The 17,637-nt window shown below is 47.1% G+C and overlaps 1 protein-coding gene across 1 annotated transcript in view; it reads left to right on the forward strand.

Annotated features, from left to right (window-relative positions):
* The window catches only part of PNPLA7 (patatin like phospholipase domain containing 7), a 2,530,065-nt gene that overhangs the window by 1,882,084 nt on the left and 630,344 nt on the right, over positions 1 to 17,637 (forward strand). The window contains exon 26 of the mRNA XM_030206608.1: positions 1,111 to 1,293. Coding sequence (XP_030062468.1) covers positions 1,111 to 1,293 — 183 coding nt within the window. The remainder of the gene's footprint in view (positions 1 to 1,110; positions 1,294 to 17,637) is intronic.

A 17,637-nucleotide genomic window follows, 5' to 3' on the forward strand; every position in this document is an offset into this window, starting at 1 on the left:
TTACGCCCAGGCGGGGCTGGCTCTTGAGGGTCATGTCACGGCTCATAATGTTAGAGCCATGGCTGCGTCGGTAGCCCACTTGAAGTCAGCCTCCATTGAAGAAATTTGCAAAGCTGCGACGTGGTCATCTGTCCACACATTCACATCTCATTACTGCCTGCAGCAGGATACCCGACGCGACAGTCGGTTCGGGCAGTCAGTTCTTCAGAACCTGTTTGGGCTTTAGGATCCAACTCCACCCCTCGAGGGCCCTGTTTGTTCTGTTCCAGGCTGCACTCTCAGTTAGTTGGTAAATTTTTTAGGTCAATCTCAGTTATGTCCTCGCCGTTGCGAGGTCCAATTGACCATGGTTGTTGTTTTGAGTGAGCCTGGGGGCTAGGGATACCCCATCAGTGAGAACAAGCAGCCTGCTTGTCCTCGGAGAAAGCGAATGCTACATACCTGTAGAAGGTATTCTCCGAGGACAGCAGGCTGATTGTTCTCACAAACCCGCCCGCCTCCCCTTTGGAGTTGTGTCTTCCCTTGAACTGTATTGTCTTGCTACATACTGGACTGGCCGGCTCGAGCCGGTTTCGGGCGGGAAGATGGCTGCGCATGCGCGCGGGCGCGCGAGAGCTAGCAAAGGACTTTGCTAGGAAGATTCCGATTGGAGGGGCTTGCCGAGGACGTCACCCATCAGTGAGAACAATCAGCCTGCTGTCCTCGGAGAATACCTTCTACAGGTATGTAGCATTCGCTTTCCCTGCCCCTCCATCGGGATGTTTTGCGAGGACATCCTCAGCAAAACATGGGCGTCACTTTCGATTACGTCCCTCTTTGTCATTCTTTGGGGTGCATGAAATAATTTCAGACCCTAAAGTCAGGTCTTGGAGTGCCTTTTTAATTTGCACAATAACTTAGGATTTCACTTCTGGGTCTGTTGAATCTCCTTCAGATGCCCGATTATTGAGCAGGTGATAAGGTACCATCACTTACAGTACTAATTGAAGGATGGGGAAGCATAGCATACCTCTCAGTCATGGAAGAAGCCAATTTTCTGTAACTTCTATTGCTTTGTCATCATAGACTGCTTGATTGCATGTGATACCCTTCATTTATTTATATATTTAGTTGGAAAAGATGCTGGAGAACACAGCAGTGCGTGCTCAAAAGCAGCTGGTTCTCCTCCATAAAGAAGATGGGCCTCCACCCTCCCGTACTGTTGAATGGCTGAATATGAGAAGTTGGTGCTCGGCTCATCTTCATATCTGTTGCCCCCATCGAGTTTTTTCCAAAAGAAGTCTTCCCAAGCTGGTAAGAAGTGTCTATGATGCAGACAGTGAATATTTTCAGCATGTGACACTGTTTTATGGTTTTCGATAATGAATCTTTTTAAAGCATGACCACAGAGTTTTATGTGAAGACGAACAATCACTATATGTCTCTACAGGCAGTGGGCACAAAGGAGTGGCTTATGTTTTCCCATATCAGATGAAGCCTTACCCGGGGAAGTAAGGGTATTAGTGGTACGGAGGGGGTGTCGTACCTTGGAGGAAGCTGTGGGGAGCCTAGAGTGCTGTATGGAAGCCCAACGTTGGGGTAAGGTGGGGAAAGACCAGAAGGGAGGGGAAGCAAGTGGCAGCTCTCCCGAGGGGCTGGGGCTGCCGTCCCCGATTCCAAAGGGGGGGTATGGGGAGCCTTGGGCCCGTCTTCCCACGTTCTAAGGGCCAACCTCAGGGAAGGGACACGAAGGGGGCAGGGATGTCCCAAGAGTGCCTCTGCTACCGGTGTGGAGGGAGGGGGCATTTCCAAAGTAAGTGTCCTGGTCGAGCGGGGTGGATCTCCCCTAGTGCCCAATCTAGTTATACCCAGGAGGTAGAGGTCGAGGGTATCCCGGTGAAGGATCTATTGGACTCCGGGGCAGATCAGTCAATGATGTCAAGGACCCTGTGGGAAAAGATAAGAAGGACCGGGATGCAGGACAAGGGGACTTATGATGGGCAGGTGGTGATTCAGTGCATTCATGGGGCTAGTACCCAGTACGGGCTGCACTGGGTGAGCATTCGGGGCCCCACAGGGAGATAAAGCTAGCCGTAGCAGTTTTGCCCAGATTGCCCCAAGAGTTGATTTTGGGCAGGGATTGGCCGCCGTTCGCAGAATGTATAGAGAGTTATGGTGACCACTTGAGCACAGGCCCGGGTGCGCCAAGCCCAATTTGGAGCAAATTTTCCCTTTTCAAGGAAAGGTGGTGGGTGAGCCCGGGAAGACTCGCAAGGTGAGGGCAGACAGAAGGGCGGGGAAAAGGGAACGGAGAGAGGCCTTTGACCAGGGCGAGAGGGAAGCTTATTGTATAATTATACTACAGCAAGAGGCCCTCACTGGATGCCCACCGGAAGGGTGGAAGGCCAGATTTTAGGACTCAGGCTGTAAAAATACCAGCTAGGTTTAAAAATCTATGACTGGCTGAGCAAGGACGTGCTTTACCTGCAAGTTAATATGTGTCCCCGCTTGGGATCCATCCACTGGAATAGTGGTGGGTCAATTTACATACCTTAAACAGCTTAAACTGATAAAAGGCACTGACTAGGCCTAAAAATCTGATGATGGCCTTGTTGCTAAGCACCTGCAGAAGCAGGGCTGCTTGATAAGACTCATTAGAATTTAGTGTGACATTCAAAAGCAGTGCAAAAGCCAAGATCAAGGAATGGATGGCTAAAATGCTAAGCCAGATCACAAGATGATATAAGACAGAGATGTCCATGTTTTGATGTTTGGATACCCGTATCTAAGGAAACATTTACAAAAAGGGAAGTTGCACAATAATTTATATACCCCAAGAAGTAGGCCGCCTCAAAGAGCAGTTCCCCCATTTCCCTAGGGAGCAGGAGTCTGACCCTACTCTAGAATATGCGTGAGAAAGTGCCCGTAGGGAGGAGGGTAGCCAGGTCCCAAGATTTGTAGTAGAAGAAGGGGTGCTGTATAGGGTGAGGCCCACCTGGGAGAATCCCGAAGGAGGGAAGCAGTTGGTGGTACCCCGAGCGTTCAGGCCCCTGGTAATTCGCCTGGCCCACGATCATCCCCTGGGAGGGCATAAAGGGACACAGGCCACATTGGAGCAGGTAATGGAGAGATTCTATTGGCCCGGGGTGTACAAGGAGGTGGAAGGGTACTGTAAATCATGTCTGAATTGCCAGAAGGTGGCCGATCGCCTACCCCCCCCGGGCTCCCTTATGTCCTTTGCCCCGAGTGAGTCAGCCCATAACGCGTTTAGCTATGGACATAATCGGCCCAGTTACTAAGTCAAAAAGGGGCCACAAGTATGTACTGGTAGTGATGGATGTCGCTATGCGATTCCCTTGGGCCATTCCCCTAAGGAATATCTCGGCTAAGGGGATAGCGGCCGAAATAATTAAACTGTTTTGTGAGGTGGGGTTTCCCAGGGAGGTGCTGACAGACCGAGGATCTAACTTCATGTCCCGAACGTTACAACGGGTATGGGAGGCATTTCAGATACACCATGTGAGAACTTCAGCCTACCACCCCCAAACAAATGGGATGGTGGAGAGGTTTAACCGAACCCTTAAGGGGATGCTGAAGAGGGGCCTGGGGACCGAGTTGGAGAACTGGGATTAGCTGCTCCCCTTTGTGCTGTACGCCTGCCGAGAATCCATCCAGTCCTCCTTGGGGGTAGCACCATTTGAACTCTTCTTCGGCAGACCACCCAGGGGGATCCTAGATATTCTAAAGGAGCAGTGGGTGGCCCCAGAGACAGAGGAGGAATCGGTAGGATCCTTCCTGCAGGACTTGAGGGGGAGGCTCGAACGACTAAGGGAATATTCTCAGGAGCAGCTTAGACAGAGTCAGGAGAGACAAAAGGGGTATTACGATCACGGGACTCAGGAGAGAGAGTTTCAAAAGGGAGATAAAGTCCTCATATTAGTATCGGAAGCTCCGCATAAGTTTGAAAGCAGGTGGAGGGGACCCTGGGTGCTGCTTAGGAGACTGGGCCCCCTGACGTACGAAGTAGCCCGGGGGTCTGGGAAGAGGCAGACCTTTCATGTTAATTTGATGAAGCCCTGGATCGAGAGGCAAGGGTTTCAGGCTCTAGCTAAAGAGGAGGCAGAGGAGGACCTGGGGCCCCAGATAGATGAGATTTTCAGGCCCGGGTCACTAGACATTAACGCCCAGTTGAGTTGTGCCCAGAAGAAGGACATGCAAAAACTCCTGAAGGAGTTTAAAGATGTCATTACGCCCTGTCCCGGGAAAACGCATGTGTAGCAACACGAGATTGTAACAGAGGAGGGGAAGGTGGTTAGACAGAGGCTGTACAGGCTGTCCCCCAAAAAAAGGCAGGAGGTCATGCGGCAGGTTCAAGAGATGCTAGGCTTTGGGGTGATCGAGGAGTCTAATAGCCCCTGGTCAAGTCCGGTGGTGCTGGTGCCTAAACCAGATGGGTCATGGCGGTTCTGCATTGAATTCCGTCAGCTGAACACCATTGCGCAGACTGATGCCTACCACATGCCCCATATTGATGAATTGCTAGATAGGCTGGGAACGGCCCAGTTTCTCACCACGTTGGACTTGACAAAAGGGTATTGGCAAATCCCCCTGTCAGAGGAGGCCGTCCTAAAACGGCCTTCCGGACGCCCCAGGGGCTGTACCAATTTAAGAGGTTGCCTTTTGGGTTGAATTTGGCATCGGCTAGCTGCCAACGCCTTCTGGATAGGGTGCTGCGACCACATCAAAACTGCCGCATACATGGACGATGTGGTCATTCACAGCAGGGACTGGCCTACCCATATGGCCGAGTTCGAGCGGTACTTAGTTCCTTTCGAGAGGCTGGGCTAACCCTTAATCCCGAAAAATGCCACTTTGCCCAAAGGAGGGTAAAATACCTGGGGTATATGGTAGGGCAAGGCGAAGTACGGCCGATTATTGACAAGGTCCAGAATGTACAGGAGTTTCCCCGGCCTAATACAAAAACAATTAAGGGGGTTCTTGGGGCTTATTGGATATTATCGCCGGTTTATCCCCCATTTCTCTACCCTGTCTGCACCCCTTACTGACATGCTGAAAGGAAATAAGCCCAATCAGTTAAAGTGGGAGGAGGAAGGGGCCCGGGCGATAGAAACCCTCCGGAGGACCCTCAGTCAGGAACCTGTGTTGAAGGCCGTAGATTTTAGGAAAAACTTTATCCTGCAGACTGACACTTCCGGGGTAGGGCTGGGAGCGGTGTTATCCCAGGAGCATGAGGGGGAAGAGCATCCAGTGCTGTACTTGAGTAGGAAGCTCTTCCCACATGAAATCCACTACTCCACGATTGAAAAGGAGTGTTTAGCCATTCGATGGGCAGTCCAGGTCTGTCAGGTGTATTTGGAGGGGAGGGAGTTCAGGCTGGTAACAGATCATGCGCCCCTCAAATGGCTTAATCAGATGAAGAACAATAATGCCTGCCTCATGAGATGGTATTTGGCGCTGCAGCCATTTCGTTATTCGGTGGAGCATCGGCCTGGCAGTGCTCTGAGCAATATCGATGCTCTATCCCGAATCGGAGAGGAGGATACAGAGCCTAAGGTTCAGGACAGGGGCAGTCTCTTAAGGGGGGGGGGGGGGTATGTGAAGGGGTGGAGCAGATGGAAGGGGAAGGAGTGAGGAGGCTCAAGAGCAAAAGGAGACAGAACAGAGCCTTGCCTTTATTACTTCCCCAGAGAGAGACAAGAGAAAGGTTAGTGCCCCCTGAAAAATGGAGGGGAGAAAAAGACTACACTACCCAGCAGCCCCGGGGCAAGCCTTGGTACAGAGATTATCTTCCCCAGCAGGCCCCGTGTGAGAGCTCGGACAAGGCAAGGGCGGAGCCCCTGGAGGATAATCAAGTGCATGAGGAACAGCTGAAAAGGGGGTGGGATGTAGAGCCTATGGAGTGGCAGGTGACCAGAGAGAGAGAGAGAGGGAGGACAGCCTGGGTGAACCCATGGACCTTTCTGCCTGGGCTCATTCTGTAGGAAGAAAACTGAAAACCAAGGTGAACTCGTGGTGTGACATCTGGACTGGACGGGGGAAGAGAAAGGGTCATGAGGGAGGAGGGTCAGTGCATTGATAGAGTGACCCAGGAAGGGTGGGATCCTTTCTTGTTCCCAGCAAGAGTTCCTTCGGTGTTTGAACTGTGTGTAATGGAGTGCTAGTGTGTTAAAGTGAGAAGGGAGGGGTGCTCAACAGTAATAAGCTTGCAGATTTTGATGCTGTTAGCATATTATGTATGAATGATTATACGTTTTTCTGACCCCTGTTTTTTAATGCCCCCCCCCCCCTTGACCCTCGCTGGTCCTTTGTCCACGGGGACGAAGAGGGAGTTCTAGAAGGCTCAGAATATGTCCCTTTAACATGACCTCTGTGATCTGACTCCTGACATCTATGAACATCTGTGTGCATTTGTCTTCCCACATAATGTCTTAATGAGTAGGAGTCTACTTGCTTATGTGTATATAATTGAGAATAATTTGTCTCTGTAGGTGTATTAGGAGAAATAAGTGTATAGACCAGAAACAGATGGAGACAAGGAAGATAGCTGATAATATAGAATTTATTCTTACCCAAGTGTTACATCAATCAGGCACGCTCAACAGTCAGAGTTTCAGGACAACCGTCCGCACTTCTGCACCTCTGGGTAAAGTTGGGGATTTCTCCCAACTCCACCCAGATTCACACTTCTTAAATACACTTTTTCTCTCATTAGAACTGCTGGACGTTCATATTTTATTATGTAAATCTTGTTTTTCTTACAGTTGCTAACCACAAGCTAGATCGGAAGCCCCAAACCCCCTTCTTACTATTTCCCAATATCTGCAACATCCTTTGTGATAAACAACTTTTTCTTACTTCAAATGCAGGAACAGGTATCCATCTTATGAAAAGGACTCCATTTTAAATTCAATTACTTGACCTAACTCCTTGCAATTCGTTATTTATTCCTTCATCTAGGCTTTAAAACTTCCTTTGCTTGTTACACCAGGTCTTGGTTTGACTTGTCAACTAGGCCCTGCTTCAGCAAGTACCCAGTTTCAAGCCATCATCAGATTTTCTGGCCTGGTCAGTGCTTCTTGGTAGCCTAGGCCCTATGGCTCTGCCCACCACTATTCCAGTGGAGGGGTCTCTGGTTGTAACATATATTAACACCCCTCTCTTAATTTAATGTTTTTAGTGTCTTTTAAGTGATGTCAGAAACTTTCTATATAATTTATTAAGATTTGACTGTCTTCTCGATCTGTTTATACAGCTTTTTGATTTGCTTTTATTATGCGCAAGCTTTGAATTGTATTTTGATTTTGTTTATTTTTGTTTTGTTTTTTAATTTGAAAAGAGTCTTTATTATTGATATCAATATTCCTTTACAAAAAAATGCACATTAATTGAAAGCTTACACTTCACAACACATTGATTTCTAATCAGACTTTAGATAAATTGCAATTCAAACAGTAATCACAACAGGAATTCAAAGTCAACTTAACGCATATTGTATGACCCCACTTTTGTAAGTTTTTATACCCACGAAACCCATGGGCCCCCCATCCCCCTCCCATACTGCCCCCCTCCCCTCTATCCAGTCGAACACCTCCAAACCCCCCCTCCAAGATGTGCAAGTCTTCAAAAAGAGCCCCCAGATCGCCTCCGTATGGGTCCTAACAACTCGAAGTCTCTCCATTTCACAAAGGAACCAAAGTTTGTTTTGCCATCGAGCCAGATTTGTTTTATTTCTTTACTGTCATTTTTAAATAGCATATTTATATTTGTTGATTATCCTTTATGTTTAATTTTTATTGTTTAGACTCCTGAAGCAGGCCGTTGTGGCTAAAACACGATTCATGTCGAGTCTTTGGATGTTTAAAATAAAAAATCTTGTATGATTTATACATCTAGCCTCATCCTTTTTTGGTGTCACTTTTGCTGTGTTTGCTGTATTTGTATTTTGTAGGGGACTTTGTTCTTCTGTTTCTTGTTGACCTAATTAAAAAACATACAGATGATATAAAAACTCTATCTAGGCCACAGACTTCTGCTGCTACTTCTTCTAGAAGATTTGCAGGAGGATACTGATGCTCCAATTACTATATGGCTAAGCATCATTACATTCCTACTCCTCCTCCACCTCAAAGGACTATGCCTCAGCGCTCATGTCCAAGACAGCAGCAGGGTCAAAAATCCAGGACACCCTGTCTGAACTGCCCAGTTTCTGACTCCTTCCTGGAGCGTACTGCCATCATATAGTTGTCCGTGCCAAGTGACCTACCAATCAGAGGGAGGCTTATCCTCTTTCAATAAAGGTGGTTTCTCATTACCTCCAACCATTGGGTGTTACACACCATTCAGCATGGCTACGCTCTGCTTTTGAAAAGAAAACCTCCTGACCATCCACCAAGAGAGGCTCATTTCAACTCCCTCCAAATGAAACTACTTTGAGAGGAGTTCTTGTTCCTTCTCCATCAGAATGCAATAGAACCAGGTCCTCCACCAGACAGGGGTCAAGGTTCTAGTCCAGATATTTTCTCATACCAAAATAGACGAGGGGGGAGTATGTCCAATTCTCAATCTGCAAGACTTAAACAAGTTTCTACTCAAACATTTTTCCTGGTTTACCTGGGATCACTACTTCCCATGTACAACTCAACAATTAGCTTTGCTCTCTAGATCTCAAGGACACATATATGCACATACCTGTTACCCCTGCACACAGAAAGTTCCCCCACTTCATCTGTGGGACTCTTCACTATCAATACAAGGTCTTGAGTCATCACAAAATGTCTAATACTGGTAGCAGCAACACTGGGCATCCAAATGGCAGATTAAATTTAATATGGACAAATGCAAAGTGATGCACATTGGGAAGAATAATCCCAATCATATTTAGGAAGAATAATCCCAATCATAGTTAACTGATGCTAGGGTCCACCTTGGGAGTCAGCACCCAAGAAAAAGATCTAGGTGTCATTTTAGACAATACACTGAAATCTTCTGCCCAGTATGTGGCAGTGGCCAAAAAAGCAAACAAGATGCTAGGAATTATTAGGAAAAGATGGTAACTAAGACCAAGAATACTATATGCTTCTGTATCACTCCATGATGCGACCTCAACTTGAGTATTGCCTTCAATTTTGATCACTGTATCTCAACAAATTGTCCCGAACCCCGCCAGTGGTAACGCTCACCTGTCTGCCACGGGAGCCGGCGGGCAGCGTGTTCCAGCCTCGCCTCGGATTGCCGGCCATTCTCGTGGGTCTTCCTCCGGTGGCCGGCTATCGGCGCCTGTCAAGGATGGTTGGCTATTGCCTCCGGCCACGGGGTCCGGGCGTGCCGTGTCTCCACCCCAGATCGCAGGTCATTCCGGCGCAGTTCTCCCTGGTGGCCGGTTTTCCACTTCCAGAGCGGAACCTCTGGAGGATAGCCGGCGTCTCTTCCGGTTGCAGGGCCAGGCTGACGGGACGTCGACTGGCGTCGTCCACGATTGGTTGTCGGAGGCCAGGCCCCTGTGAGCACCAGCTTGGGGTCCCGCGCTGATGAGGAGACCTATTTAAGGAACGCTGCTCCTCTAGCCAGTGCTTCGGCTTCTCGTTTCAGAGGGCTCCGCTTCGTGGGAGATTCCTGCTCACTTGCCTGTTGGATTGTATCCTGCACTTGCCGGTTGGACTGCATCCTGCTAGTGCCTCAACCTCTGCCAAGCTACTGACCCTCCTGGACCGCTGCCTGCCTCAACCTCTGCCAAGCTACTGACCCTCCTTGACCGCTGCCTGCCTCGACCTCTGCCAAGCTACTGACTCTCCTAGACCGCTGCCTGCCTCGACCGCTGCCAAGCTCCTGTCTCTCTGTGCCTGCTGCCAGTCCCGCCCGGGGCGTCTGACCATCCGCCTCCCTGTGGGTCCTGTCCATTCTCTATTGGGTCGGTCTGACCGCCCCCTGTTCCCGAAGCCCTGTAGACCGCCTGCACCTGGAGGCTCAACTTCCAGGGAACGGCGGCCTTCCCAGGTGAAGATCGGGGGTGGGTCGGCTGTCCTCTGGAGAACGGTGGCTAACCACTCCACTGCCCTCCGGACGGACCCAAGGGCTCACACCAGTGTGTTTCCTCAGAACTCTGCGGAACAAGACACAAATATATAGTGGAATTAGAAAGATTCAAAGAAGAGCGACCAAAATGATAAAAGGGATGGAACTCCTCTCATATAAGGAAAGACTCAAGAGTTTAGGGCTCTTCAGCTTGGAAAAGAGACGTCTGAGGGGAGATATGAATTAGATCTACAAAATCCTGAGTGGTGTAGAACAGGTAGAAGTGAATCTATTTTTTATTCTTTCTAAAAGTACAAAGACTAGGTGACACTCAATGAAGTTACATGGAAATACTTTTGAAAGAAATAGGAGGAAATATTTTGTCACTCAACGTATCTGCACCTCCTGAGAACAACAAGCTGGGAAGACCTCAGGAGACTGTGGTAGAGGGAACTGAAGGCCCCAGTGCAGCTTAGCAGTCTCACTTGATACATTCTACTGGAGAGGAGGAGGTCTCTGATAAGGATGAATCCAAAGCTTCAAAGTCAGAGACCCCAGTTGAAAATAGACCCACATATTTAGTGATTCGATTATCTGCCAGTCAATTTCCTTGAATTGGCTAGATCTGCTGGTCGATGGTGGTAACCTGAAGGGTTAAATACATATATTAATTTTGCTTCTGTACATTTCACATTAGGGCACCTGCTCAGTGGATGCCCGAATCACACTTCCATTGCTGACTGCTGGCACACCGGATGGCTTATGCACCAGTGTCCAGGAAGTCCCAGATGAGCACGGATACCTGGCACAGAGGCCACACAAGAGGACTTACTTGCCTGACCTGAACTTAGTTGGCTTACTCTTGAGTTGGTATGTTTGGTTGAATTGCAACATTGTTGGGGGTTTAATACTGTTTAAGGAATAAAATGTTGACAGGAAGAGGAGGCAGGATTGAGTGCCTTTTGATGGTTAGGTGTGGGTGGGGTATTGGCAAGGGGGAGAAATGGGTGGGGTGAACAGTGTAAAGGTTTCATGTGTATAGAAGGGATAATAGGTATAGCAATAAAGAGATGGAAATGGAGGAGAGGGTTAAGAGGTTACATAGAAGAGGATATAGAAGCATGTATGATTGGAAAGAGGAGGTGCCTGATGGGGTCATTTGGATATGTAATCAGGAAGGTGGAAACACTATGGCCGCAAAGCCTCTTCATACAGAAACTCAGAGATCACCATTATGCTTAGTCATCAATTTAAAGTGACCACATGGAATGTAAGTGTTCTCAACAACCCTATAAAAAAGAAAAGGGTTTTGAAACACTTAAAAGTGAAAAAGGTTAACATTGCCTTGTTCCAAGAAACTAAATTCACATCCATTGGGTCAGCCAAATTTATAAAGGGTGTTTGGAGAAGTATTTTATTCATCAGGGGGTTCTAAACGTAGTGGGGTGGCCGTACTAATTGAAAACTCACTGTCCTTTGCGTTCTTTGACAAGAAATAAGATGAAGAGGGTTGTATGATGTGTTTAAAGGGCAGTATAGATAATGTTGAGCTTACACTCCTTAACCTATATGCACCTACAGGATCCAAATAGGCCTTTTTCGAAATGTTAGTTGCAGAGTTCATTCCCCCAAATTTAGGAGTCCTCATTATTTAGGGTGACTGTAACTGCACACTCAGTCATCTAGGACTCTTCCACACCCATGCTAGGGAATGACATGCTAGACAGTAGAACATTGCAGGAATTGCTGAAACAGTGATGTATGGAGAGGATTCAATGGACAATGTAAGGATTATATGTTTAGTGGCTCCCAATAATTCTTATTTCAAGATAGATTATCACCCCGATATTCAAAATCATTTAACTGTCCAGGACTGGTACCTGGCCGGTTTGGTACTTAAGCATCTATCCAGTAATTAAATTCGCCGATGACACAAAATTATTCAGGGTCGTCAAGTCGCAGGAGGAATGTGAACGATTACAGGAGGACCTTGCGAGACTGGGAGAATGGGCGTGCAAGTGGCAGATGAAGTTCAATGTTGACAAGTGCAAAGTGATGCATGTGGGTAAGAGGAACCCGAATTATAGCTACGTCTTGCAAGGTTCCTGCGTTAGGAGTTACGGATCAAGAAAGGGATCTGGGTGTCGTCGTCGATGATACGCTGAAACCTTCTGCTCAGTGTGCTGCTGCGGCTAGGAAAGCAAATAGAATGTTGGGTGTTATTAGGAAGGGTATGGAGTCCAGGTGTGCGGATGTTATAATGCCGTTGTATCGCTCCATGGTGCGACCGCACCTGGAGTATTGTGTTCAGTACTGGTCTCCGTATCTCAAAAAAGATATAGTAGAATTGGAAAAGGTACAGCGAAGGGCGACGAAAATGATAGTGGGGATGGGACGACTTTCCTATGAAGAGAGGCTGAGAAGGCTAGGGCTTTTCAGCTTGGAGAAGAGACGGCTGAGGGGAGATATGATAGAAGTGTATAAAATAATGAGTGGAATGGATCGGGTGGATGTGAAGCGACTGTTCACGCTATCCAAAAATAATAGGACTAGAGGGCATGAGTTGAAGCTACAGTGTGGTAAATTTAAAACGAATCGGAGAAAATTTTTCTTCACCCAACGTGTAATTAGACTCTGGAATTCGTTGCCGGAGAACGTGGTACTGGGCGGTTAGCTTGACGGAGTTTAAAAAGGGGTTAGATAGATTCCTAAAGGACAAGTCCATAGACCGCTATTAAATGGACTTGGAAAAATTCCGCATTTTTAGGTATAACTTGTCTGGAATGTTTTTACGTTTGGGGAGCGTGCCAGGTGCCCTTGACCTGGATTGGCCACTGTCGGTGACAGGATGCTGGGCTAGATGGACCTTTGGTCTTTCCCAGTATGGCACTACTTATGTACTTATGTAATATTCAGCGGGAGATAGCCTGTTTTCTCTGCTGAATATTCCCTGTTAGCACTTAGGAGATAACCGGCTACATTGCATGATATAGCTAGCTGTCCTTGAATATTCAATTTATATCTGGCTATTGTAAGCAGTCACATCGGTTTACCTTTCAATATCAACTTAGCTGGTTAACTTTAAACCAGATATTCAATGCCAGTCACCGGAAACAGCCTGGCATTGAATATCCAGGCTGACCACCGACAATGTGTGTTAGCCGGGTTCCCTCCCATGGTCTGAATATCAGCTCCTATCTCTTTAGGAATGTATCCCAATTGGGTGAATGGCAAAAAGTAACTATCGGTCTGAAGATCAAGTGTTGTTGCAAGTTCCTTCCATTCATGATGTTTGTTTGCAAATGATTCATTCTTGTATTTTCTCTGTTGTTGGCCCCACATTGTGGAATGCTCTTCCGCTGTCTTTTAGTCAAATTTCTTCCTTGCCTTTGTTTAGGAAGCAGTTGAAGACTTTGTTGTTTGGTAAGGCCGACAAATTGAGCAGGATCATGCAACCTCACGAGTGGTCACTAAATATGGGCGTTGTCCACAAGATCTTCTGAGCGTGGGGCACCCCCTCGTTGGATATTTTTGCCACTCAGACAAATCACAAAGTCCCTCAATTCTGTTCCAGACTTCAGGCCCATGACAGGCTAGCGTCAGATGCCTTTCTCCTTCATTGGGGGACAGGCCTTCTGAATGCGTATCCTCCCATACGTCTAGTAGGGAAGACTTTGCTGAAACTCAAGACCGTGGAACCATGATTCTGATTGCACCTTTTTGGCCCCGTCAGATTTGGTTCCATCTTCTTCTGGAGTTGTCCTCCGAAGAACCGTGGAGATTGGAGTGTTTTCCGACCCTCATCACACAGAACGAGGGGTCGCTTCTATATCCCAACCTCCAGTCTCTGGCTCTCACGGCCTGGATGTTGAGAGCTTAGGGATTGCTTCTTTGGGTCTGTCGGAGGGTGTCTCCCGAGTCTTGCTTGCTTACAGGAAAGATTCCACGAAAAAGTGTTATTCATTCAAATGGAGGAGGTTTGCCGTCCAGTGTGACAGCAAGGCCCTAGATCCTTTTTCTTGTCCTACACAGACCCTGCTTGAATACCTTCTACACTTATCAGAGTGTGGTCTCAAGACCAACTCCGTAAGAGTTCACCTTAGTGCAATTAGTGTTTATCAATGTGTAGAGGGTAAGCCTATCTCTGGACAGCCTTTACTATTTCACTTTATGAGAGGTTTGCTTTTGTCAAAGCCCCCTGTCAATCCTCCAACAGTGCCATGGGATCTCAACGTCGTTCTCACCCAGCTGATGAAAGCTCCTTTTGAGCCACTGAATTCCTGCCATCTGAAGTACTTGACCTGGAAGGTCATTTTCTTGGTGGCTGTTACTTCAGCTCGTAGAGTCAGTGAGCTTCAAGCCCTGGTAGTGCATGCACCTTATATCAAATTTCATCATAATAGGGTAGTCCTCCGCACTCACCCTAAGTTCTTGCCGAAGGTGGTGTCAGAGTTCCATCTGAACCAGTCAATTGTCTTGCCAACATTTTTTCTCCGTCCTCATACCTGCCCTGGTGAAGACAAGTTGCACACCTTGGACTGTAAGAGAGCATTGGCCTTTTAAGTGGAGTGGACTAAGCCCTACAGACAGTCCGCCCAGTTGTTTGTTTCTTTTGATCCCAACAGGAGGGGAGTCGCTATCGGAAAATTGGCTAGCAGATTGCATTTCCTTCACTTTTGCCCAAGCTGGGCTGACTCTGGAGGGCCATGTCACGGCTCATAATGTTAGAGCCGTGGCTGCGTCAGTGGCTCACTTGAAGTCAGCCTCTATTGAAAAGATTTCTAAGGCTGCAACGTGGTCATCTGTTCCCACATTCACATCTCACTTCTGCCTTCAGCAGGATACCCGACGTGACAGTCGGTTTAGGCAGTCGGTGCTGCAGAATCTGTTTGGGGTTTAGAATCCAACTCCACCCTCCTAGGCCCATTTCTGTTCTGTTCCAGGCTGCACTCTCACTTAGTTATGTTTCTTTTTAGGTCAATCTAATGTTATGTTCTCGCCGTTGCGGGGCCTAATTGACCAATGTTCATTGTTTTGAGTGAGCCTGGGGGCTAGGGATACCCCATTAGTGATAATATTCAGCCTGCTTGTCCTCGGAGAAAATGAAAATACATACCTGTAGCAGGTATTCTCTGAGGACAGCAGGCTGAATATTATCACAACCCACCCTCCTCCCCTTTGGAGTTGTTACTCTTCTCTATTTTGCTTTTTATTAACTAAAGGTGATGAACCTGCTCGTGCATGCATTGTGCATCTTGTCCCGCGCGACATCGCGTTCAGGAAAGTTATTTTTTTACAAGTTCCAGTCTCCTGGGCCGACGCAACGATGACGCATCAGTGATAATATTCAGCCTGCTCTCCTCAGAGAATACCTGCTACAGGTATGTATCTTCATTTTACAGAGACGTGGTTCAACAAATCCCATGAAAGGGATGTGACCATACTGGGCTATAATCTTTTTAGAAAGGATAGAGACAGCTGAAGAGGAGGAGAAATGGTGCTGTATGTGAGAGAGAATATCAGAGCGGCTGAAATGCGGGGAACCTGGGGAAAGGAAGAAGCTTTATGGATCATCCTGGAAAGAGAAGACAGAACCTGTATCCACACGGGGGGTTATCTACAGACCTCCGGCACAAACGGAGAAGTTAGACAAGGATCTGATAGAAGATATTCAAAAGATTGGTATGGAAGGGGAGATATTACTGTTGGGAGATTTCAATTTATCTGACATGGATTGGAACGTCCCATCTGCAGAATCAGAAAGCAGTAGGGAGATTGTGAATGCCAGTCAAAGTGCCTTGCTCAGTCAAATGGTGACGGAACCAACGAAGGAAGGGTCGATGCTGGATCTAGTGCTCACAAATGGAGGAAGCGTTTCCAATATCCGGGTGGGTGCCCACCTATGTAATAGTGATCATCACACCATATGGTTTGATATAAGAGCAAAGGCGGACTGTGGACGCACAAAACTCAAAGTACTGGATTTCAGACGTACTCATTTTGATGGGGGAATATCTGAAGAGGGATCTGTTGGTGTGGTTAGGCGTAGGAGATGTGTAAAATCAGTGGTCAAAGCTAAAGGCTGCTATAAATATGGCAACTGATCTTTATGCAAGGAAAGTAAACAAAAACAAGAGAAGCAGGAAGCCTAGATGGTTCTCCAAACAAGTAGCTGAAAAAATAAGAGCAAAAGAGGCTCTGTTCAAGAAATACAAAAGAACGCAACAAGAGGATCAAGGAAAAGATTATCAGATTAAACTCAAAGAAGCGAAGAGGGAAATACAGCTAACAAAAGCGTGAGTGAAAGAAAAAAAAGCTAAAGATGTAAAGAGGGGTGACAAGACCTTTTTCAGATATATTGGAGAAAGGAGAAAGGACCCCTTTTGGTCTAGACTTGTTTTCAGAATGAATAAGTGACAAGAAGGTGCCCTAAATGACCAGATGACCACTGGAGGGAATCAAGGGTGATCCCCTTCAATAGCCCCCCAGTGGTCACTGACCCTTCTCAGAGGAGTAGCCTAGCGGTTAATGCAGTGGACTTTGATCCTGGGGAACTGAGTTCAATTCCCACTGCAGCTCCTTGTGACTCTGGGCAAGTCACTTAACCCTCCATTGCTCCTGGTACAAAATAAATACCTGAATATATGTAAACCGCTTTGAATGTAGTTGCAAAAACCTCAAAGGCGGTATATCAAGTCCCATTTCCCCTTCCCCCCCCTCAAAAAAATGGGAATAAATATATGACTTAACAGACTCTGACAGCCTCAGATATGAATCCCAGGTCTATTAGAGTAGCATGCAGGTCCCTGGAGTAGTGTAGTGGTTGGTGCAGTGCACTGTGGAGTGGGGGACCCATTGTCCATATTGTCCTCTATCTGTCACACTTGTGGTGGAAATTGTGCCCCCTTCACCCATAAGGGCTATTGTAGTGGTGAACAGTGAGGGACAGTGTGGTTTGGGTGGGTTTTGGAGGGCTCAGGGGACAAGATAAGGGAGCAAAGGTGAGATGTGCACCTGGGAACATTTTAATGAAGTGCACAAAAGTGCCCTCTAGAGTGCCCCATTGCTCTCCTGGGATGTCTGGGGGACCAGTCTACTAAAAATGCTGGCTTCTCCTACATCCCAATAGTTATCTCTGAGCATAGGCGGTCGGTGGCCCAACTGTTTGGGGAGGCTAAAGGGGGCGGGGTTAGGGTGGGGCCAGGGGTGGAGCTTAAATCGATAATTGAACACACAGAAAAAATAAATAAATAAAAATAAGTCTCAATACCCTTTATTAAATTTAGATATTAGATATGTATCATATGTCAAAGAATAAAGTGGTTGCTCAAAGCATATTCTAAGCACAATCGCTCAACTGCAAAACACTATGCACAAGTTTGTGCAAAAACACACTCAGAACCTTACTGTACCATAAATATTACACCGAGCAGAACCTCATACACCAATATACCACCCATACGGAAAATGCAGACCATCAACAATATGAAACAAGGGATCATATCATCACAATTCTCATGTAGAGCCACAAAACACCCTAATGTGGGATAAAATGCCATAAATAAGTAAATAAATATAAACTTTTAATGTTGAGCACCTGATTCTCAAAGTGGACATATTCCAAAC

The sequence above is a fragment of the Microcaecilia unicolor genome, chromosome 6 (genome assembly GCF_901765095.1).
Source record: "Microcaecilia unicolor chromosome 6, aMicUni1.1, whole genome shotgun sequence".
Lineage (NCBI taxonomy): Eukaryota > Metazoa > Chordata > Amphibia > Gymnophiona > Siphonopidae > Microcaecilia > Microcaecilia unicolor.